Source organism: Lissotriton helveticus, chromosome 5_1 (genome assembly GCF_964261635.1).
Source record: "Lissotriton helveticus chromosome 5_1, aLisHel1.1, whole genome shotgun sequence".
NCBI lineage: Eukaryota > Metazoa > Chordata > Amphibia > Caudata > Salamandridae > Lissotriton > Lissotriton helveticus.
In genome coordinates, this window is record NC_136065.1 from 1,690,373,097 (window position 1) to 1,690,396,487 (window position 23,391).

At 51.0% G+C, this 23,391-nt stretch overlaps 1 protein-coding gene across 1 annotated transcript in view; it reads left to right on the top strand.

Annotated features, from left to right (window-relative positions):
* LOC144755735 (aflatoxin B1 aldehyde reductase member 2-like) overlaps nt 1–23,391 on the top strand; it is a 364,367-nt gene that overhangs the window by 298,607 nt on the left and 42,369 nt on the right. The window contains exon 5 of the mRNA XM_078644934.1: nt 18,134–18,233. Coding sequence (XP_078501060.1) covers nt 18,134–18,233 — 100 coding nt within the window. The remainder of the gene's footprint in view (nt 1–18,133; nt 18,234–23,391) is intronic.

Genomic DNA, 23,391 nt, shown 5'->3' on the forward strand with positions numbered 1-23,391 from the left:
CCCCACTCCCCGGCCTGATGCCCCAGCTGCTTTACCCGGCTTGGTGGCACTGAAGGGGGGACCGGGCCCTGGGGATCGTGTTGTGGGCTGCCGCTTGAACTGCTTCACTTGTGGGACCCCCTGGGGTGACTTGTGTTATTCTGTGCCGACCTGGTGGTGCCCCCCCTTCACGCAGTTTTCCTGAGTCGCTGCGGGGTATTGGAGAGCCGGGACTGTTCAGTGTATTTATCCTTCCAGGGTGGCGAGTTGGCAGCGGACGGCCTCGAGAATGGCGACAGGGGGCAGGGGCTCCAGAAGCAATGCCCAGGGGCGGCTGTCTAAATTCGCGTGGTGAAGGGAGGAGATAAAGGCGTCTCACCGAGATCGGACAAGGGTGCGCCTGAGGAAGCCCAGCCAGCCGAGCAGGAACCGACGCTCTGTGATGTTTTGGCGGCCATCGGGGGAATGCGTACCTCCATGGACTCAGTCACAGTGGAGGTTTCCCTGCTTAGAGCGGACTTTAGACAGATGAATGAGAGAGTGCAGGAGCTGAAGATAGCGACGACGGCCCTACAAGATGACACCTCGGAGCTTCAACGTCAATTGGCGGACATGGAGAAACGACAGGTCAGAATGGCTCAACAGCTGGACGATTATGAAGGGAGGGCCCGCTGAAACAACATCAGGATCTTGGGAGTTCCGGAGAAAACTGAGGATCCCGCGGCTGATCTCTATGTGGAAGACCCAATCACTAAACACCTAAAGCCCAAGGCGCTATCCAGTTACTTTTCCATAGAGCGGGCACACAGGGTGCCAGGCGGTCGGCCCAAGCCTGGGGCCCCGCCGCGGCCGATCATCGCCAGGGTCTTTAACTTCAGAGACAGGGACAGTATTTTGCAATGTTCCAGATCCGGCCCTCCACTCAAAATTGACAACTATGAGGTTTCTTTTTTCCCTGACTTTACGGCCAGAGTCCAAGCGCAGAGGAGAAGTTTCCAAGCAGTGAAGCGGGAGGTGCGTAACAAGGACATGAAATATGCGATGCTCTTCCCGGCCAAGTTGAGAGTGGAATGGGATGGCAAACCCTGGTTCTTCGACTCACCGGACGCGGCCTGGGAGTGGCTGGAGGGTTGGACCACTGTTGAAGGCCGAAGGGGTAATCGTCGTGACAGAGCAGGGCGACGGAACGGTGATGGTCCTGGCGAGGCGTCGGAGGGAGCTGCAGCGGAACCGAGTGGTCTTGACGAACAAGAATGAAACAGCTTCCTGATTGACCTGGCAGACCGCAAGTAGAGTGGGCGGGGGGGTCTGTGGAAGAACTTGCCCATATGAGATCCCTAGGTGGGGGTTAGCTTTGCAGTATTAGTGGGGTGTAATGTGTTTGATTTATTGATTGCCTAGACATGTTATGAGGATTATTAGGAGCGTCTCCTTGGTTTTTGGGCTGTCTTGTATTGTCGACAGTATTGATCGCCAGTGGACTGGGGGCTCGGTTCCCCCCTTTTTTGCGCTTAAGCATGGTTGGGAGGGGTAGAGGCACTCTGCCATTTTGGGGGGTGGGTCGTTCCACATCCACAGGCAGGGGAGCAGGGAAGGGGTGAGTGGGACAGGGAGGGGCGTTTTTTGGGGGTTGCGGGAAGGGTATTCAGTAAGGTCGAGGATTGTGGGGTGGGATTGTGGTTTTTTTGGAGTTATGTTTCAAGTTTTAGTTTTGGGCTGCAACCACTTGCTATGATGGGCACGGGTTATGCCCAGCTTAGCCTCGGTTCTGGGACCTAATATCCAGAGACTAATTAACCTCTCACTGAGCACAGGACAGGTACCAAAAGGATGGAAAAAGGCTCTGGTAAAACCGCTCAGAAAAAACACTGCTACTCCATGGGAGGAGCTAGCCAACCTTAGACCCATATCCCTGCTCCCGTTTTTAGGCAAAATTATTGAAAAACATGTAAATAACAATCTGTCTAAATACATAGAAGTTGCTGGAGTGCTGGACCAATCACAATCTGGTTTCAGGCCCAGACACAGTACGGAGACCTTTCCTTTTAAGATCATTACACCTGAGGTCAGAAACTCCTTCTCCCAGGACATGAAAGCAGTAGCACGATGGATGTCTTCCAACTACTTGCAGTGAAACGTTGGGAAGACAGAAGTCATGTTGTTTGGTGAGGGAAAACTGCTCTGGACCCCAGACTGGTGGCCACAAGATCTCGGCCCAGTGCCCAAGCCTAAACAAACTGTCAAAAACCTGGGAGTCCGATTAGATCAGGAGCTCACTCTCAAACAACATGGCAACCAGGTGGTGGGAGCCTGCTTTCATGTAATTGGTATGCTGCGTAAAATCTTCCCATTACTACCTGATACAACTAGGAAGACGCTGGTCCAGGCGCTAGTCCTTAGTCGTCTGGACTATTGCAATGGCTTGCTCCTGTCTGCCAATGAGGGAGTTATGAATAGACTTCAGGTGGCCCAGAACACGGCTGCTCGACTGGTTCTGAATGCCCCTCCGCGTACGCCTTCCAAACCTCTGCTGACAAAACTACATTGGCTATCTGTCAGACAGAGGGCCAAGTTCAAGGTATGCTGTACCATACACAAAAGCCTGAATGAAATGGGCCCTGCATATCTGACCACCAAATTCATACCTTATACACCTTCTCGGACACTTAGATCAAGTGAACAAGGCCTTCTATGTGTACCCAGAGAAAAGAAGGCCAGACATGGAGGAAAAACACTATCAATAACCGGACCCTCTCTCTGGAATAGTCTCCCAACATCCCTCAGATTATGTGTAGATCATCTTCCTTTTAGGAAAATGCTGAAGACCTTCCTGTTTAAACAGTAGACTAGAACAGCTCAAAAGCCCTTCTTCCTAATTCTCAGTAGAAGCCAAAGGCGCGGAGATACTCCTTCGGGAGTGAAGCCAGTGCGGTACAAACCTGCAAATAAATAAATAAATAAATAAATGATTGGTGGGATGTGTGATGGCGAGAATGGTTTGGAAAACTGGAGTAATGGTAATGGAGGACCAGGAATTGATGTGCACTGATGTTTCTGCTAATGCCCCCTCTTTGGCCCCTGTGCCCCCGATGACCTGTTGTTACTTGGAATGTACATGGGCTAGGAGATCAGATTAAACGGGGATTGGTACTACAGTATTTGAGGCGCACAGCACCGTCTATAGCATTGCTTCAGGAAACATACTTGGTGGGATCGACTTGCAAGGCCCTGGACCGCTGGTTGTACAAAATGGTAGCGCACTCAGAATTCTCCACGGGCTCTATAGGGGTTGGCATCCTAGTACGGAAACAATTTCCTTTAATTGTACATCAGGTACGGGAGGAGTCCCTTGGGAGGTTTGCTGCCATAACGTGCCAGTGGGAGGGGAAGCGGTTCAATATTGTTTCGTTGTATGCTCCCCCTGCCCTCCACTCGGTGACCCTTCCAGCTCTTAGCGCATTCTTATTGGAGCTACCTGAAGGTGAACTTATTGTGGGGGGAGACTTCAATGTAGTCATGAATGCAGAAATGGACCGCCACCCAAGCAGAACGACAGGGGCGAGTAACTCACATATGAGTGGGTTCTTGGATGCATTGGGGCTGGTAGACGGATGGAGAAACAGACACCCCGGGGAAGTGGATATACTTTTCAGTCGGGGCACATAATAGTCTCTCACGTATTGACTACTTTTTTGTTTCCGCGGACAGTCTCCCTTATTTGACTGACATAGAGATACGGCCGAGGGGTATCTCAGATCACTCGCCGGTCAATCTAACCTACACCTCCCACACCAAAGTGCGTAAACACATTTTTCCCATTTCCCCAGGCTATTTGCAGATTCCTTCGATCAGAAAAGATATTGTTACAGTCACAAAGCAATATTTTCAGGATAACTTGGGTTCAGTGCAATCTCCTGGCGTCCTGTGGGAGGCTTTCAAGACGGTGCTGCGGGGAAGGCAATTTCTTCCATCACGGGGCACAGACGGGCGATGAAGAGCGACTTAGAGGCGCTGGAAGCAGAACTGATAGCGCTTCAGAAATTACATGAGACTGACCGCATTGTAGAGACAGCCCATAATCTACGCCTCAAACAATGCGAGGTTAACGAATTTCAAAAGACGCAAGTCAAGCTGCGACTTCAGACCACTAGGTATACTATTTACGAGCAGGGTGATAAGACGGGCAGACTTCTGGCATAGCTGGATAAGAAAGAAAGGGCACAGAGGACGATTGCACAACTTCGTACTCCGATGAATGAAATAGTCACGTCTCCATCAGACATCACAGACACTCTAGCTGACCATTATGAACAGGTCTATACATCTACCTCACACATAACAACGGAGGAGGCCCAGACTTACATTAAAGACATACGGATGCCCTCTTTGTCAGATGAGGAAGCCCTGCTCCTGGACTCTGACTTTACAAAGGACGAGGTTATGGCGGCAGTCCACTCACTGCAGTCGGGTAAGGCCATGGGACCCAACGGGATCCCTATTGAATTGTATAAACGGGTCTCTGATATAACTGTTCCATATCTCCATGCAATGTTCCGGGACAGTCTGAATAGGGGGAAGCTGCCACTGGATCAAAGAATAGCTACTATAATTACTAATCCTAAGTCGGGCAAAACCCCGGACGAATGTACGGCATATCGTCCGATATCCCTACTCAACGCAGAAGCCAAAATCCTGGCTAAAATGATAGCAAATCGATTGACTCCTCATCTCGAGACACTGATACACCCGGACCAATCTGGGTTTATGCCCAACAGAAGCACCGCTCTCAACTTACGCTGGGTACACGCAGTGTTGGCGCAAATACAGAGTCTCCCAGAGCCCGCAGTTATCCTGTCATTGGATGCTCGGATGGCGTTTGACAAGGTGGAATGGCTATATTTATTTGCGGTCCTCCGACATCTCGGCTTTGGGCCTAGATTCTGTGCATGGGTAGAACTACTTTACGCTGAGCCTTTGGCGCACGTAGTGGCCAACGGTCATATTTCCAGAAATTTTCCGCTGAGCTGTGGCACACGCCATGGATGCCCGTTGTCACCCTTGCTCTCCGCGCTGGTTTTGGAGCTGTTGGCTGCTTGGGTCCGGTGGGACCCCATGGTAAGGGGCCTCTGCTGGACGGCTACGTGGGAAGACCGCATATCATTGTATGCGGATGATATTCTTCTCTATTTGACCCTCCCCAGGCGCTCTATTATAATGCTGCTTAACATTTTTCGGGATACCATATTAATTGGTCCAAGTCGGTCCTGTTTATCCTCAAGGGTCCTCAGCTTCCAACGGACTGTCCCTTGAAAATTACTGATGAACCCTTTAAATATTTAGGAATCTGGATAGCGCCTAATCAAAATGCCGCCTTCCGTCATAATCTAGAACCCCCGCTTGACCGTTTTCGGGCAGACGTTAGACATTGGCGCTCTCTGCCCCTGACCCTTATGGGTAAAGCGGCTTTGTATAAAATTATGACTTTGACCCGATTATTGTATGTTCTCGAGAACACCCCTTACCTTGTCGCCCCAAAATATTTTAGCATTAAATCTGTTTTATTAGGTATACTCAAAAACAGCAGACATAGACAAAGAGGCGCCTACAACCCAACGGGCCGGCTCAGTAATACGATTTGTGCAATCAGATTAATGAATCACGGTGGGTCACTGACTATTCAACACAGCAAGCCGCCTACAACCCAATCGGGCCGGGCACGTCATAAAACAGAGGAAAGAGGGGGAAGGGGAAGGGGAAAGTGTGTACTCAGGGCGCTGTGCCTCCGTCGCAGTGAACGCTTGTAGTTAAATGGGCACCAACCACACTGCGACCCCTCAACGACCACCGCCCCCATTCCCCATGCCCTGCGCTGTGTGTCAAAGAACGGGACGGGCTCAGGGCCGCTAGACCCAACGCCCCAAGGCCGCTCTGCATGCCCCATGAAGGGCCTCTGAAACATGAGTTGCCTAGGTGACCCTCTGGTGTAGATTGACAGAGTACGCAATGCAACCATATAGGCCTCGTTGTTGGACAAGTAGAACACAAATAATTATAAGGAAGAAGAAGAACACCCCGCCCCCTCCCAACCCCCCCTAACCCAACACCCCCACCGCTCACCCCCCTCTCCAGTTCCAGGTCCGATCCTCCCCAGTAGAGGGTAGTCACCCTCCCAACTCATCAGCCGTCAGTCTGGGACAGACGCAGTAGGCGCAAGTACCTAGGACACGTGACTTCTCTAAATTCCGTGGCTAATAGGGAAAGTAATGGCTGCCACATTTCCGCATATTTGGCCCCCTCGTCCGCTTTGATCAGTGACAATTTTTCCATGCCAAGGACCGCCCATAGGCGATAAAGCCATCCCTCGAACGTAGGAACATGTGTGGTGCGCCATAGCGACATGATGTTCTGTAATGCGGACCCGATAGCGATTGTGATCAGTCTGCCCCTGCGTGACCGTAACGGGTATGTTATGGGATTTAGCAGGCCCAACAGGACGTAAGGAAGGGAATCGTGGGATTTCAGTATCAAAATGGGAATCGACTTCATCCAGGACTGACTTCCAATAACCCTTGAGGTGGACACAGTCCCAGAGGAGATGGACCAAGGACCCCCTCTCCCCGCAGCCGCGCCAGCATGACGCCTCTCGACTGCGATCCATTTAGTGTAGTCTTTCTGGGGTATAATACCTGTAGGATACAATTTTAGTGAGAGTGTCAGTCAAACCCATGTGGTAGGCGGAGTGGCGTGCGCGGTAGTAGATACCGTTCCAGTCTTTAGAACTGAGCATGCGGCCCAGTTCCCGCTCCCAACGGGCCCTACCTGAATTGTACACCCGGGAGTATCGGTCCAGTAGCATGCGATAAAGGTCAGAGATGAGGTGCTTATCCGCAGTCCTTGTGATCAGCCAATACTCATAGGGTCGCAGTCGCCTATCGGCCCCAGCTCACACCTGGCTATTAAGCGCCCAATGCCGAGGCTGCAAGTACCGGAGGCGTTCCGTTTCCGGCAGGCCATAATCTTGCTTAAAGATTTCAAAGGGGATGATCCCATCCCTGTTGTACATATGGAACAAAACTCTATATCCCGCTGGTCGCCACTTCCCGTAGGCCGCGACATCCTGTCCAGGAGTGAAATCGGCTTTCTCCAGTAAGGGAGTAAGCGGGGATGAGAAGGTGGTCAGTTCATGTTTCAGATTGGTGCTATCCCACACCTCCAGCGGTACCCTCGTAATATAAGACGCGTAAAGGTTAGGAGATCTATGTTGCCTGCGGAGAAAGGGAACCTCCTGCAGCGGGCGGCCTGCTATGGTTTGGTTTTGGAAAAGCCAATGCTTCTCCGACTCCCCTCTGCTCCACTCCACAAGCGTTTGCAGTTGGGTCGCCTGGTAGTACAACAGGAGATCTGGTAGCCCTAAGCCCCCTTTTTCAGGAGTCAGTGTAGCTAACCTGAGTTTCATCCTGGGCTTCCTGCCGTTCCATATGAATTGTGCCAGTTCGGCTTGCGTCTGGCGAAGCCAGCCGTCCGAGGGTGTAGAGGGATGGCCCGAAATAGATAAAGAATCTGCAGCAGAACCGTCATTTTTACAGCCGCCACTTTACCCAACCATGATAACGGTAGATGTTTCCACCGACTCTGCTCTTTGCGGATAAGTAGGCGCAGGCGCGTATAATTGACCCGGACCGTATCGTGCAGCGTGGGTGCTAGGTGGATGCCTAGATAAGGGACGGTTGTCTGAGACCAACGGAATGGAAAGCACTTTTGTAGTTGGGACCGCGTGTGCGGGTCCAAAGAGAGATCTAAAGCCTCCGATTTGGCCATGTTAACCTTAGACCCCGACACCCTAGCGAAGCCATCAAGGCTTTCCACGCAGGCAGGCAGAGAGGTACTCGGGGAGGATAGAGACAAAAGGACGTCGTCAGCATAAAGGCTGATAGTGTGTGTGTACGCCCCGAACTTAATACCGTGCACCTCCGGAATGAGCCGCATCAGTTGTGCCAGCGGCTCCATATACAGGGCAAAGAGCAGTGGCAACAGCGGGCACCCCTATCTCGTGCCGCGCTCTATGGGGAATCGGGGAGACGTGCAGCCGTTGACCCTGACCGTTGCTGTGGGTTAAGAATAGCAGTTAAGGACCCACGTGCGAAATTTGACGCCCAGACCCGCCTTTACCAACACCTGCTCCAGATAGGGGCAGTGGACCCGGTCAAACGCCTTCTCGGCATCTATTGCGAGAAACATGTACTCGCCTGTTGTCCTCGTGGCTTTCTCAATGAGATGTAGCGCTCTCTTTGTGTTATCCACTGTCTGGCGCTCTGGGATGAATCCCGCTTGATCCGGGTCGATCAGACCCGGCATCAGCGGCGCAAGCCGCGTCGCCAGAATGCTAGTGTAGAGCTTGAGGTCTACATTGAGTAGAGAGATAGGCCGGTAGGCCTCGCAGCGTGAGCGTTCCTTCCCCGGTTTGGGAATGACCGAGATGGTGGCTTCTAGGAGGTCCCCCGGGATTGTACCTTGGTCTACAAAGGAGTTAGAGAGGGCGGTCAGCAGCGGGGCCACCTGCGGGCAGAACGTCTTATAAAAGATGCCAGAAAAGCCGTCCGGATCCGGGGCCTTGGCTAATTTGAGACGCGAGATGGCTGCAATCACCTCTTCTGGCCGAATAGGTCGATCCAGCGTCTCCACCTGCTCTAAGGTCAGGGACGGGATGGGAATGGACGCCAGGAATCTCTCTCCCTCCGCAGGGTCCAGCGATGCCCCCATGTATAGGGAGGTGTAAAAGGCTCTGAAGGCCGCCACGATGTCCGCGTCCTTGGTGACCACCCTCCCTTCCTGTGTCGTGATTTCCTGAACCGTTTGTCATTGCTGCACTTCCCGAAGCGCACGTCCCAGCAATCGGCCACATCGGTCCCCCCGTGTGTAATACAAATGTCGCACCCGTAGCGCTGCATACTCCGCCTGGTCCTGGTCGAACGCCGCCAGTTGCTGCCGAACCTGTCGCAGCTGCCACCATATTCTCGGTGCCCCCGTGCGTTGATGCATATGTTCGAGTTCCCGCGTCCTCCTTGACAGTTCCTCTCATTTGCGCGTTTTTGTTCCGCGTTCTCGGCCGCTGAGACCGCGATCAGCTCGCCGCGGAGAACTGCTTTAAGCGCCGCCCAGCGCGTGGCCAACGAGGTGTCCTCGGTGTTGTTGTGCATTAAGTAGTCTTTGATAACCCCCTTGATTTTTTCCACGACCTCCGTGCGATGCAGTAGCGTGTCGCGCAGTTTCCAGTGACGTGGTGTGCGTGTCAACGGCGGGAGGGAGAAAAACGCCACCATTGGTGAATGGGCAGACAAGGCCGCGGCATCTATTGCAACCTCAGAAGCGAGTGCATGCATGGAAGAGGAGGCTAAAAAGTAATCAAGGCGGGCATAAGTTTTGTGTGTGTGAGAGTAGTATGTGTATTCCTTCTCGTCAGGGTGTAGGCTATGCCACAGGTCCATCATACCCAATTCCTTCAGTCTAGCCAGTCCTTCGTCGGAGAGGGCACCAGCCTGTGAATAGCGCTGACCAGACCTGTCCTGTAAAGTGTCCATCACTAAATTCAGATCCCCGCACACCAGCATGTGTCGATCAGGGGATGTGACGACCTCCGTGAGGGCTGTGTGAAAGAACTTTTTCTGGTGTTCGTTTGGGGCATAGATAGAGCAAATCGTAAAGGTCGCCCCTCCCAGAGAGAACCTATAGGATAACAGCCTCCCTTTCAACTCTACCCCTTTCTGTAGAACCTTCCCTCTGAAGTGCTGGGCCACCAATATTGCCGCCCCAGCTGTTTTATTGGGAGAAGAGGAATACAATTGGTGTGGGAAGCAGCGAGACCGCATCCTGGAGCTGTCTTTCTGTAGAAGGTGGGTTTCCTGCAGCAGGCAAATGTCCGCTTTGGAAGCCTCCAGCAGGGAGAGCACTGCCTTCTGTTTCACCGGGTTGTTAATCCCTCTCACATTTAATGTGAGGATCCGTAACTCAGTCGGGGCATGGGGTATCATTCGGGGTGTTGCGACCCCCCGTGGGACGTGTCCAATGCCAGCCAGAGTCCTCTCCCACAAAGCCATCCATCCCTGTACATAGAAAGGAACGGCCCCAGTGCAGCACCAAGGAAGTCCCCAGACCCGGAACCCACCCTCCCCACCCCCCCAACCCCCACCCCAACAGAACCCCCAAAATGGAAAACACAAGTAAACCAACAAATCAGAACATACTTATTGTCCATCGTCCGAAGGTGATTGGTGAAGAAAAGAAGAGGGAACGCTTACAGCTGGTACAGGCGATCTTCACGCGGTCTCCTCCGGCACCCAGCAAGACAACACCGCCCTTGCGGGCCCAATTAGTGACATGAAGATTCATTCATCCCCAGGAGCCACCGTCACCAACGCCACCGAGGCCACTGCATCACCCCGCTCTTTCAGGCTTAAGGACCGGTCAGGCCTCAACGCTGTCTCTTGTTTGCCCACTAGTTGCCATTCCGTGGAGTGCCTACGGCGTCTTTGGAATGGGCCACCAACCTCGGACGGGATAACTGGACTTTCCAAACCCAGAATGGAAAGTGCCTCTTCCAGAGACCGAACCTGGACCAGTTTGGAGTTCCATTTGAAGATGAGCCGAAACGGGTGCCCCCATGAATAAGGGATCCCCCGTTCCTTCAGATGAGCCGTGACAGGCTTAAAGCTTCTCCGCTTTGTCAAAGTAGAAGCTGCTAGATCCTGGAACAACACAGGGCTATGATTCCTGAACCGGAGGGGGAGATGTCTCGCGCCTGTCGCAGTATTCTCTCCTTGAGTTGAAAATCGTGAACACACACGAGAATGTCCGGAGTGGGGGGGACTTGGGGCCCCGGGGCAGTCCCACACGGTGCACCCGGTCTATCTTGATCTCCAGCGGCTCCTCCTCCTGCAAGATATGCTTAAAGAGGGCCTCCACATATTCTCGCAGGTCCGTACCTTCACCTTTCCATGGGACCGCCCTGATCCGGATGTTGTTCCGCCGGGATATGTTCTCCAGCTCCTCGGTGTGGGCTTGTAGGTCATGATTCTGCTCCGTGAGGCGGATCACATCCTGTTGCAGCCGGTGGATGTCCTCCGAGGTCCCCAAATCATGCTCCTCCAGGGTTGCAACCCCTCCGCAGTTCTCTCATATCTGACGCGAGTTGGGAACGCAGTTCTGTGATGTCCTCTTTAATAGCCGAAAACAGCTCTAGCATGAACGCCTTCGTCGCTGAAGCCTCGCCATCATCCAGGCGCGGGGGTTTGTCAGTTCCCGGCGAGGCCGGGTGCAGGGGAGTTTTCTGAGCAGCGTCCTTTGCTGGTTTGTTCTTCTTGAGCCTGGCCGTCGCCATTTGGCCTCTCCCGGCGGCTCACTCCGGTGGCAGTGGCAAGCTTATCCCACACGTGCGTCTCTCGGGCTCAGGTGTCGATACGCTTTATCCCCCAGGACCAATCTATTGTGCCAAGTCCTGCCCCCTCACCCCCGCGCGGTTCCTCATTTCACACTCTGCAGGCAGGGCCCCTTCCACACAGGGGCCCCCGCGGCCCAGTCGTGCTGAAGTCGGGGTCCACTTCTTGGGCAGGGAAGCCAGACAGGGCAGCTCAGCCCCAGCCAGACCAATGCACCAAGGAAAGCTCCGTCCCAATCAGAGACGGTTAAGAGGGCCAGAGCCAAGGCCACCGTGTAGCAGAGATGCCACCCAGCTGCGGGGGGAAGGGAGCAGGCAACGGGCCCCTCGAGAGTCAGCAGGCAATTTCCCGCCGAAATGCGGGTCGCGTAGGACCCGGGGATCTACCTGTAACAGGGGCCAAGGGGCCAAGGGGTGTGCGGAACTCAGCAGGCCGTGGTCGCTCCCACACAAGTCAGAGCTGAGCAGTAGCTATGCCCCGCGCCCCCGGACACCGGAACCTCCCCCCAGGTCGACACCGTCCGCCGACGTGCGGACTGAGGCCCGAAGCTCCGCTCTCACCTGCCTCTGGCTCCGCAGCGTCGCGAGGGAGCACTCACCCGCCAAGCGGTGTTCTCACCACCGCGTCTGTGCAAATTCGGCAGCACCACAGTCGTAATAGCTCTCCTCCCAAAGGGCATGCGGTTCAGGCCAGCCACCAGGAACGCCGAAGCCGGGCCGTCTCACTCACCCCCGTGGGGGCTGGGGCACCTCTCCACTCTCCGGCACCTGGATATCGCAGGCCCAGACTCCCCAGCGCCGCCGGAGGGCTCCATCACTCTCCGCCCGCTCAGCTCTCTCGGGTCTCGCAAGTCTCACTCGGTGGAGCCTTTCAGCAGCGCCCACAGCCGCCCGGTTTGGGATCGCTCTGTGTCAGGCACCCTCGCAGCCACGAGAGCAGCGACGGAGCCCCAGGCAGCCCGTCTTCTCTTCGCCGACATCACCCGAATCAGGGGACCAGCGGCACCCCGGCGCGCATCTCGTGTAGGCCGCACCACGCTGCCCCCACCGCAAGCGGGTTAATCTTCAAAAAGGAGGGCACCAAACACTGCCAGGCAGCTCCCAGGGATACCAAATCGTCCTTGCCGACGCCGATGGGCACCGAACAGGGTGATAAACAAGGCTAAGAGTCTTGCGGCACCGGAGAGACCGAGAAACGCGTCTTACTCTGCCGCCATCTTGGCCACGCCCCCACGCCCAAAATATTTTAAATCAATAGAGGCATTGATCTCGGGCCTCCTCTGGGGCAATAAACCGGCATGTATATCTCGTCAAAAATTGGTCAAGGGCTGGTACGATGGGGGGATCACCCTCCCAGATATCCAGTTGTATTATTGGGCAGCCCAACTAAAGATTATAAATCATTGGCTGCATGCCCCTCAGGAAGAACTGGCCTTTAAGGCAGATAGATATGATCTAGGTGAGGTGGGTGTGCTTGGCGCACTCTATGATAAAAGAGGCGCCTCAGCCCTGATCGGCCCAACCGCGCACACAGTCAAGCTGTGGTATGTGGCTCAGGCCCCTCTCAAATGTGCAGACACACTTACTCTAATGATGCCGCTTTGGTCGTCGCGGTGGCTGGGCAACCTGCGGCATACAAAAGGCTTTGAAGCATGGGACTTGATTGGGATCTCAACCGGGGGATCTGTGGAAACAGGGCAACATTCTGACATTTGAGCAACTCCGGACTCAGTACGACTTAGCCCCTACGGAGCGATTTCGCTATCTGCAGATACGCAACGCCCTGGGGTCAATTATCCGGCCTGGTGATGTTGTGACCGAGTCTACTCCACTTGAAGACAGGCTCCTTACGGAGCATATGCCCAAAAAAGCGACATCCTTTGTATATCGTAAGATCATTAATAATCTTCCCGACCCCACCTTGAAACTAAGAGACTCGTGGGCCCGTGAGGTGGGAGAGTTTGATGAAGCGGATTGGCAGACTGCGCTTTCCTCCCCACGGGAGGTGGCTATACCCTCCAGACTTAGGCTTGTACAATTGAAAATACTGCATCGGGTCTACTATACTAGGACTGCTTTATATGCGATTGGGAGAGCCACACATAAATTTTGTTTAAGGGGATGTGGGGAGGAGGGGTCGTTTTTTCACACTATCTGGGACTGCCCCTTAGTGGCCCGTACTGGGCTAAGGTCATGAGGACCATGTCACAGGTGGTAAAGGTATCAGTGACTCCGGATCCCAGGTGTTGTTTGCTGAATATCTGGGAACCAAACGACTTAACGCACTCTACACAGGATTGGATGACGCTGGGCATAATGTATGCTAAGAGGAACATAGCCAAATTCTGGGAATCCCCAGCGGTACCTACGGTCAAGGATTGGTGCATCGATTTAGACTTTGCAATGATGCCGGAACGGGCTGTGTATCTGAATTGTAAGTGCCCACGGAAGTGGGTCCGACTGTGGGGTGCATGGAATGAATGCCGGGGTTATTTGTGTGAGCCGCCAGTGTTGGATAGTGAGGATGATTCGGAGTGAGGGTGGTAAGCAACATTGACTCCTGAATATTATGCTGGGTACTCCTGTCCTTCTGATTTTATGTATATTTATCAGCTATATTCTCGATTTGCATGTCCCAAATGCTGCACTTTGCAAACACACTGTATGATTAATGTATGCCCTTTGTTTTCTTTCTAACATAATAAAAATAGTTTTTTTTAAAAACAAACAAAAAAAACTAAAAACTTTTTATATATCTGAGCACTGAGGAGGAGCTGCAAACCCTCCCGAGCTTTCTTCTGATTGGCTACCAACACGCCAAACCAGAATGTGTTGGCAGCCATCTTGTGACTCGGTAACCGAGTCACACAAAAACAATTAGAAAAAACAAGAAAAAGGGGCTGCGTAGAAACACCCTGCCCCCTAGGCCTGCTCAGGGGGTCCCAAAAAAGCAATTTGTTTTAAAAAATTGGCCGATTTCGCGCTGGGTGTGCGAATACGGCCGAGAAAATGTAAAAAAAAAAAAGAAGCGTGGACTCCAGCGCTTTGTTTTAATGAGCCCCTGGCTGGGCCAGGTCCCAGGGGCAATATGTAAATATATGCGGGCGTCACGCAGGCCCCTGCAGCCCCGGGGACTGCCACCTCCTCGGGGCATGTTTAATTCGGAGTGGGGGGCCTCAGAACACAAGTGGACTTCATTCCCCAAGCAGCAGTGTACCAGTATGCACGTTTGCAGAGTGGTGTAAAAAGGGGGCATGGCCTCGGACCACTTTCCGCAACCCAGACTTGTGGGGCTTACTGGAGGTAACTGGTGGGCTAGCTGGCCCCCAGAGACCCTCAGGAATGAAGGGAACTTAATCCCCCAACTTAGAATGCGCCAGGAAGTGTGGTTGCAGAGTGGTGGACAAAGAGGGCATGGCCTGTGTCCACCTATCAGCAATTCCACTATCTGGGGATTACTGGAGGTAAGAGGTAGGCTGGTTGTCCCCTAAGAACCCCCAGCAGCGAAGGGGACTTTAATCCCCATCCAATAGAGTGCGAGAGAGTGCGTTTGCAGAGTGATGGGCAAAGGGGGCATGGCCTACTACGAGAAGTTAGCACTCAGCACTCTTTCTCCACCACTCTGGAAGCGTGACTACTAGTTAAAGACGTATTTGCAATGTGAAAGGTTTCGCATTTGCGAAAGTTATTACTATTGGCGTTGTAAATGTAAAAGTTTTTTACTAATGTGTTTGGGTGTAGAGTGGATGTACGTTGTGTGTAGTGGAAATATGTGGTTTGTTGTGCAATGAAATTATGTAAATAGAAAGTATGTGGTATTTAGTGTATAGGAATTATGTGGAGTGGGATTATGTGTTTTGGAGAGTAGTTTTGTGGTACTGTAGTCTGTGTTGTGGAGTGGTAACGTCAGGTTTAGTCTTCCTCGTTTCCATAGAAACTAAACTATAAACACAATGAGACACAAAAAAAGAAGGAACCACTGAGGAGCCCTTCTGGACCTAGTCGGGTATGAGCAGGGGCACTGGAATTATGTGACTGTTCGACTGCACCAATTTTCACATAATTAGACATTTTCCGCATTTGCCAAATATTCCATAATCTGCTGCCTAATCTGCAGATTTGAATGAAAAAAGCCTTGTTTCTAGCTCAAACGTCTCAAATGTTCCCAAAAATGCAGCTTTACGTGTTACAGCCTGGTGGAAGGCCCTGTGCAAAGCTGGAATGGTCATGTGTTACTTATTGCTAAATGTGGGTATTAAATTGGTACTAATGGTGCACAAACCTCTCTTCTTTCTGTGCCTCTCATGCCTCTTTCTGCATTTCTCTTGCATCTTTCTGCACCTTTCTTCCTCTTTCTGCACCTCACTGTCTTCTTTCTGCACTTCACTTGCCTCTTTCTGTACTTCTCTTGCGCATTTCTGCACCTCTCTTGCCTCTTTCTACAACTCTCTTGCCTCTTTCTGCACCACACTTTCCTCTTTCTGCACTTCTCTTGCCTCTTTCTACACTTCTCTTGCCTTTCTGCACCTCTCTTGCCTGTTTCTGCTCCTCTCTAGACTCTTTGTACATTTCTCTTGCCTGTTTCTGCACTTCCCTTGCCTCTTTCTGTACCTCTCTTGCCTATTTCTGCTTCACTTGCCTCTTTCTGCACCTCACTCTCTTACTTCTGCACCTCTCTTGCCTCTTTCTGTACCTCTCGAGCCTCTTTCTGTACCTCTCTTGCCTCTTTCTGCACCTCAAGTACCTCTTTCTGTACTTTTCTTGCCTCTTTCAGCACTTATATTGCCTTTCTATTCCTCTTTCTGCACCTCACTTGCCACTTTCTGCTCTTCTCTTGCCTCTTTCTGAACCTCACTCTCTTCTTTCTGCACCTCTCTTACCTCTTTCTGCACCTCACTTGCTTCTTTCTGCATCTCTGTTGCCTCTTTCTGTACCTCTATTGCCTCTTCCTGCAACTCTTTTGCTTCTTTCTGCACTTGTCTTGCTTCTTTCTGTACCCTTCTTGTCTCTTTCAGCACCTCTGTTGCTTCTTTCTGCACTTCGCGTCCTTCTTTCTGTACCCCTCTTTCCTCTTTCTGTATCCCTCTTGCCTCTTTGTGCACCACTCCTACCTCTTTCTGCATCCCTCTTGCCTCTTTCTTTACCCCTCTTCCCTCTTTCTGCACCTCTCTTGCCTTTGTCTGCACACATGTTCCCTCTTTGTGCAACCCTGTTTTTGCCTGTGTCTGTAACTCTTGCCTCTTTCTTCAGTTGTCTTGCCTCCTCCTGCACCTCACTTGCCTCTTTCTGCACTTCTATTGCCTCTTTCTGCACATCACTTGCTTCTTTCTGCACCCAAGTTCTCTTTCTGCACCCCTGTTCTCTTTCTGCACCCCTGTTGTCTCCTTCTGCACCCCTGTTGTCTCTTTCTGCACTCCTCTTCCCTCTTTCTGCACCACCCTTGCTTCTTTCTGTACCCTTCTTCCCTTTTTGCATCCCTCTTGCCTTTTTCTGCTGTTCTTTTGACATTTTCTGCACCCCTCTTCCCGCACCTCCCTTGCCTCTTTCTGAACACATGTTCCCTCGTTCTGCACCCCTTTTGCTTCTTTCTGCACTTCCCTTGCCTCTTTTTGTACCTCTCTTGCCTCTTTCTGCTTCTCACTTGCCTAATTGCATAATTTGGAGTGAGAGTTTGGGAAGGAATGAGTGAAAGGAGGTCCTGGCGGCAAAGGGGATCAGACTGCAGATCCATCTATTCAAGAAAAAGTGAGAACAGGCTTCTGTTTTCTGTGTTGTAATAAGGCCCTTGCGATGAATGGGCCCCCAACTCTTTGAAGCGCCCCCAGACCTTCAGGAGCCCCCTCATCCAAGTCCACACGGGTGATCATTTTGCCTTACACCACTACTGTTCGACCTCACAACAAGGGAATGAGCACTTTAAAAAGCAACATGGAGGCGGATAGCAAGAATTGTGAGGTTGCACTGGATGCAATAGACTGTGTGTGGGCATTTGAGGCTTTAACAACTGAGACTTGAGGTGGGCCTGTGATGGCTGTATGTGACAACCAAGGCTCTGTTGAGGCATGTGAGGCTTTACCAGGGTGTGTTGTAAGTGTACCTGGACATATGGGGCATTTTAAGTGTACCAGGCCATACCGGGCTGTGCCTGGGTATTCAAGGCTATACCAGGCATATTATGTTGTACTTGGGATCTAACCCTGCATCTTGCACATCATGTGTCCACCTCGGTATATAAAGTTGCACTTAGCAGATGCCTGCTGGCCTATCATTGCTATGCCCCTGCCTTGTTATGGCTGCTCCGCTGGAAAAACATGGCAACATCCTAGTTAATGTAAACTTGGTAAGTGAAGCATTGTATCTGCTTTAGTAACTCCTTTCATTTATTATATTACTCTTCCACATATTGTAGTTATTTTAACCCCAGTGAAGACTCATCCTTCGATACCTTTAGGGCCGTTGGTCATTTAGGGTCCCTCCCTATGATGCCATTTTGGAGATTTAAGGTTATGTGATGATGTCATTGCAGAGGGTGTCTCTAGGCATTTGTTGTCACTTCTGATAGTGCTGGGATTGAAGGGAATAACGTCACTGAGGAAAAATTATTCTGTTCACATTTTTGTCTGCTGTTCTGTTCATGAATGGTGTTCTTTGGTTCACAGCTGTTTGCTGCTCGCTGATGTTCTTTTCATGCCTCTATCTGATTTCTTTGTTTGGTCTCTCTAGGTGGTTTATTGACTGGAAGGTACAGGTATGAGGATCAAGAGAAGAGTCATCCAACGAGCAGGTTCTTTGGCCACTCGTGGGCAGAAGTGTACCGGAAAAGGTGAGATGCCTGTTCACTCATACCCAATGCGAAGAATTCTTATAAGACCCTGGGAACAATTGGCTTTGGGGAGGAAACTGGTATACTGCACTCCATTGGCTAGAAATGCAGAATGTGTCCCTCTTGTTTGTCTACTGCTTAATCCTGTGTTTCCTCAGTTACGTTTTGATTACTTACTTAACCCCTTCCGTGCTCATGACGAGCTGAGCTCCTCATGAGTTGCGCCGCTCGCATGCTCATGACGAGCTCAGCTCGTCATGTAACGCGGCTTTTGCAAAATAGCCGCACAGCGCAAAAATGTATGCAGCACGCATGCGGTTAAATTTCGCAGTTACTGGTCCTGCATATGGCCACATTAGCAGATCTCGGTGCTCATTGGAGTACGATTTTGAGCACAGACCTAATGCCTATGGAATTGGTTTACAGTATCCCATGCTAGTCGAGGTGTTACCCATTCCTTGCACAGATGGGCTGACTGCAGTGCCAAGTTGTACATGAAGGGTGGGATTTGCAGGGCACACAGGATGGTCTGCAAAGGATATGCGGGTTGGTCCTTACGTGCATAGTGGATGGGTTTATCAGGGCCCTTGAGCTCAGAGGGATGGGAATCAGATGGTATGTGCCCATAAGATAATCCTTGTAAGGTTGTATGCACAAGGGGTAGGGTATTCACAGCCCAATGGAACACAAGCGAAGATTTGTAGGGCTCTATATTTAAGAGCTGGTGGGCAGGTCCCCTGCACAGGATGTGAAATTCTCTCATGGCCTTATACATGGAATTATATATGCAGTTTGCTGTGTGCAGTGCGCTTCCGGACATGATTTGAAGTAACATTCACTTGGCGTTGTTGCCCTGCCCATGTTATGTTTCTTGTTAGACCTGTGTGTTTCTCCCTAGTGAGGTCCAAACTCATGCAACTCCACTTGAGGTACTCCTCTGTAACTGATATAAGGCATCAGAGTTGGGCCTTGATGTGTCAGAATCCGTCGGGAGAGACGGTTCACCCAGTGCTTTCGCACCTTCCATCTCACCCTTCTCTGGAGTTGGACATCAGTGTCAATAGAAGACCTATAGGAAAGACACATGAGGTAAAGAGAGAGAGAGAAAAATGCTGGATATGGATTTTGGCTGTAGGAATGTTCTTAATTTCATAGGACTGTGTCTTGAAGCAGGTGGAATCTGCCCTTTCGTGTAGGGAATTGCACTGATCGAAGCAATCGCATTCAACCAAAACATACAGTCAATAATAAAGAGACACGGGCTAACTGCTTACTGCTTTCTAAAGCATCATGCTATGAGGAAGCCAGGGAAACACAAAGAGACAAATCCTGTGAAAACCAGAGGTAACGTGAACAGCCAGCTGTCGGGTAAAGAGGAGACAGTGAAGTGAAGCCCAGGAATAAACCGGTGAAATGGAAGGATGCAGCGCTCAGAAGAACCGGAGAGGGAGAAAACAACCAAAACTGGGTGGTAACTGGTTAAAAGAGCAAGGAGAAAATATAACACACGTTGCAAGAGTTTGTGAGAGTGGAGAAGTGTGGCTCACTGGTTAGAGGAGGCAGACCTTGGAAGCAGAGGTCAGCCCGGGACCAGGGTTCAATTCCCGGCTCGGCGGGGTCTTGAGTCCTAAAATGTCCATGGACTCGACAATTCTCGCTCCGGTGCCTACTTGATTCACAGGTTCACACTCTGCGACTCTGGGCAATAGCTTGCTTAATCTCCACTACGGCCCCTCGCGGCGGGATGCCTGGCTTTCACCGTGCGAATACCCTGCCGGGGTCATCTCACAGGGGAATACCAGGACGGGTTCCCTAAGCAGGCGCTTAGAAACCGCTCGGTGATTTGCGCTATATAAAATCCTGTACATTTACATTTACATTTACAAGAGTTTGTATGTTTGTGAACTTCCCCTGGCCACTTTGTCCTCGAAGGAACTATTGCGACCCAGACGTGAGCGGTGCAAACTGCTATTGAAAGTAACCTGCGATTGTCTGTGTTCCTTTATTGAGAGACTAGCGCTGTTCTCTACACTGACAATATCCACTTCAGTCTGTCAGTCCGTTTAGCTAAGTATTAGTATTAGACTTACCTGAGGGCGGTTACTTGGACCAGGAGGAACAAGGCTTGGATTGGGAACGGGCTGGAAGTGTGAACATGACTGACCCGCTTACTGTATTTGGCGACGTACTGTCTGATAACTTTCGGTTGTATCCGGGAACACTTGTTGTTGGGCTTCCAGTAATTTTTGGCACCTAAGCACCAAAGGTAAACATTGTATGGATCTGTGATAGATATCTGCTTCCTGCCGGCACAGCATGTTTTAAAGCCTGTAGCAGGGCTCGAGTCGGGGTACCACGCGGGTGGACGGCGTCCCCCCACTTATTTTACCGGGTGGACGCCATCCCCCCTGCCCCAAAGCTGGACTTCCAATGATGGCGCCGTTACTTGCCCGCACGGCCGTTCCGTCATCTCCCAAGTACAGGGATTCAGCCAGCAGCGCTTCTCGGTCGGTCCCTGTCTCTGGACAGGAAGGATTTCTCACGCCTGGAAAAAAAGGCTGCAGGCTGTCCCACATTAGACCCACGTCCCTCTTCATGCACTTTACTCGACAGATCAGCTCTGCACTGAGCTCACGGTGCTCGTGCTAGCTCGCAGTTCGTGAATACTCGGCTTTCTTGAAGTCAGAGTTTCAAACTTTCAGTCCTGTTGCTTCAAGGCTATTGTGTCGTCCCCAAACACCGACACCTTTCTGACAACTGCCTTTCTGGTTTAGGAAAGTGAACTTTACCTCGGTCTCTAGAGTCTCTGTTTGGGCCCCAACACTCCTTCTGGTTAAGGTCACGACTTCTGAGTGAGCTAAAGAGGCCTTTTCTAGACTCACCTCTTTGCCCCCTTCCAGTGCCCCTCCCACTTTGTCCTGGGTTATTTTTGGCCTTGTAGAGACATCTCTAGTGCTCTGGGCTGCCGGTCCCCTCTGTTCTATGGAGGCATTTTTGTTTGTAAGAGTTTTAAGAACAGGGTTCCTATCTGCAAGGTTTATGAGGTAGCTGTCATTAAATACTAGGCCATCATTACGTGTTCCGGTATTAGGTGAAGTGTTGATCGCACCTGATAAATAATGGTACAATGGAGTATGTATTTATCTGGAGAGATGAATAGACGATATTTCAAGTTGCTTTCCCTAAAATATGACCTCATGTAGATTTTGTTGCTTACTACACCAAAATACGCATGGTGCGGTAATGTCAGGTCATTTGGCTCTCTTTTAAATAGCCTGGTTTGCTATTGCTCGTCATAACTTCCTGTAATAAAAGGGGACTACCTTTTGTGACGTCACTTCCTGTCGTGGCGTCACTTCCGGGGACACCACTTAACCTGGAGCGTCCCCCCACTTTTTTTTTTAGGACTTGAGCCCTGGCCTGTAGTCTTTGGAGGTGATATTGTTCCTAACACATTATTGTGATAAACTGTTTTTTAGCAGTCGATAAACACCCCCACAAAGTTGGGGCGCGGAGAGGACCCCACATCAGCACGCATTGGTGGAGCCAATGTACGGCTCCGTGCTATCATATCCATGGGTGGGGTGAAGCCACCGTGAAGGCTGGTGATGCAAGCTTCTGGCACTGCAGAAAAAAATTATCGATCCAGTTTGGTGCCCGGGGCAGATTAAAATGTTAATAATCTGCAGTTAGAGTATTCACCGGAAAAATCAATATTGAACAGAAGTAACTAGTTCTTTCAAATCTCAGTCTTGCATAAGTCACAGAACCTGCGTAGTCTGTTTATTTGCACTGGACAACCAATCTCCTATAAATGGTATTTTAAAACCGAAGAGAATTTATAGTCTGGTCCCCAATCATCTCTTCACATCCACCAAATTAGTTGTGTCAGAATAAAGAGTACACTAATATCTTCCTAGAAAAATGCAGAAGCAGGATATCGAATACCACAATGTCTAAGTATAGCAATGCTATTCTTTACTCTGCTACGTACCTCGAAGAGTAAACGGGCCATTATTCACTGCATACACAACAGAAGGTACAGAAAAACCATAAACTCTCTAGAATAGGCAGTCCATATTGTTCTGCACAAGAGATAAAAATAATAGATAGCATAGTACACACTGTTTTCTATGGATTCATAGGCGTGCTTCCCAAGAAATGGCCTTCTTAGTGTTCAGGGCAGAAGGTACACAGACCAGAGCATCTGATGCACTCCAGAATGCATGGCTCCAAATACATGGCACGGTAATATTCTTATGCAAACACCAAATTATAGAATCCAGAGCAAATTGCTTACCTTACCGATATTGTGATTCTGTTACTTATAGTTTATTGGATCTCTCTGATTACTGAGGTGGCGCTATCGGACACCATAGCAGCCTTTTCCCTCTTCAAAAAGTGACAACTCGGAGATGACATCAGCTTACAGCAAAATATTCCCCACCTTTAGACGTGGAGCGTGACTAACAGACTAACATGGAATCCTATAACACCTAGAAGTCCAAACCACAAAACAGCGAGGAGGGCAGGCAGTGAGGAATCTGCAGATAACTGATCAGAAAGAAAGTGCCTTAACAAAGGTAAGTAACTTGTTCTTCTAATCTGGAATTCGAACTGCAGATTCCTTGCTTTTTCAGTAGATATCAAAGTTGTTCCTTCCACAAGGGGGAGTGTTTGAAAAGGGGTCTTCACAACAGTAAATCCTGCATGACTGATTGGGCAAAATGGTCCACCCAGCGGACCTGAGAGTCAAGGCAGTAATGCGGGAGCGGGAGAAGTGGCCGGACTGCCTGGTGAAGGGTGCGGCCGTCGGCAGTGGTTGCGTCAGAGGCCACCAGCGGTGAAGAGAGCCCCCGCACATTGGCTGCATTTAAATCAGTGTGCAGGCTTGGACCCGGTACACTGCTTCTCTTCTGACCGGGTCCTACTGTGTGCAGTCCTGCAGGCGTACTGTGCTGCCACCGCCTTCTTCCTCTTGGCCCCTAAGGTGGTTTTTTATTTCCTTTCCGTATCTGGGGCAGCCACCACGTCCACCGTGAATATGATGCCTGATAGCTACGGTACTGGTGCAATAAGGGGCCCAAGATCTGAAGGTAGACCGAGAGGGAAGGAGACCCTGAGGCGCCCCGCCTGACTCCAAAATGGCGGCCGCCCC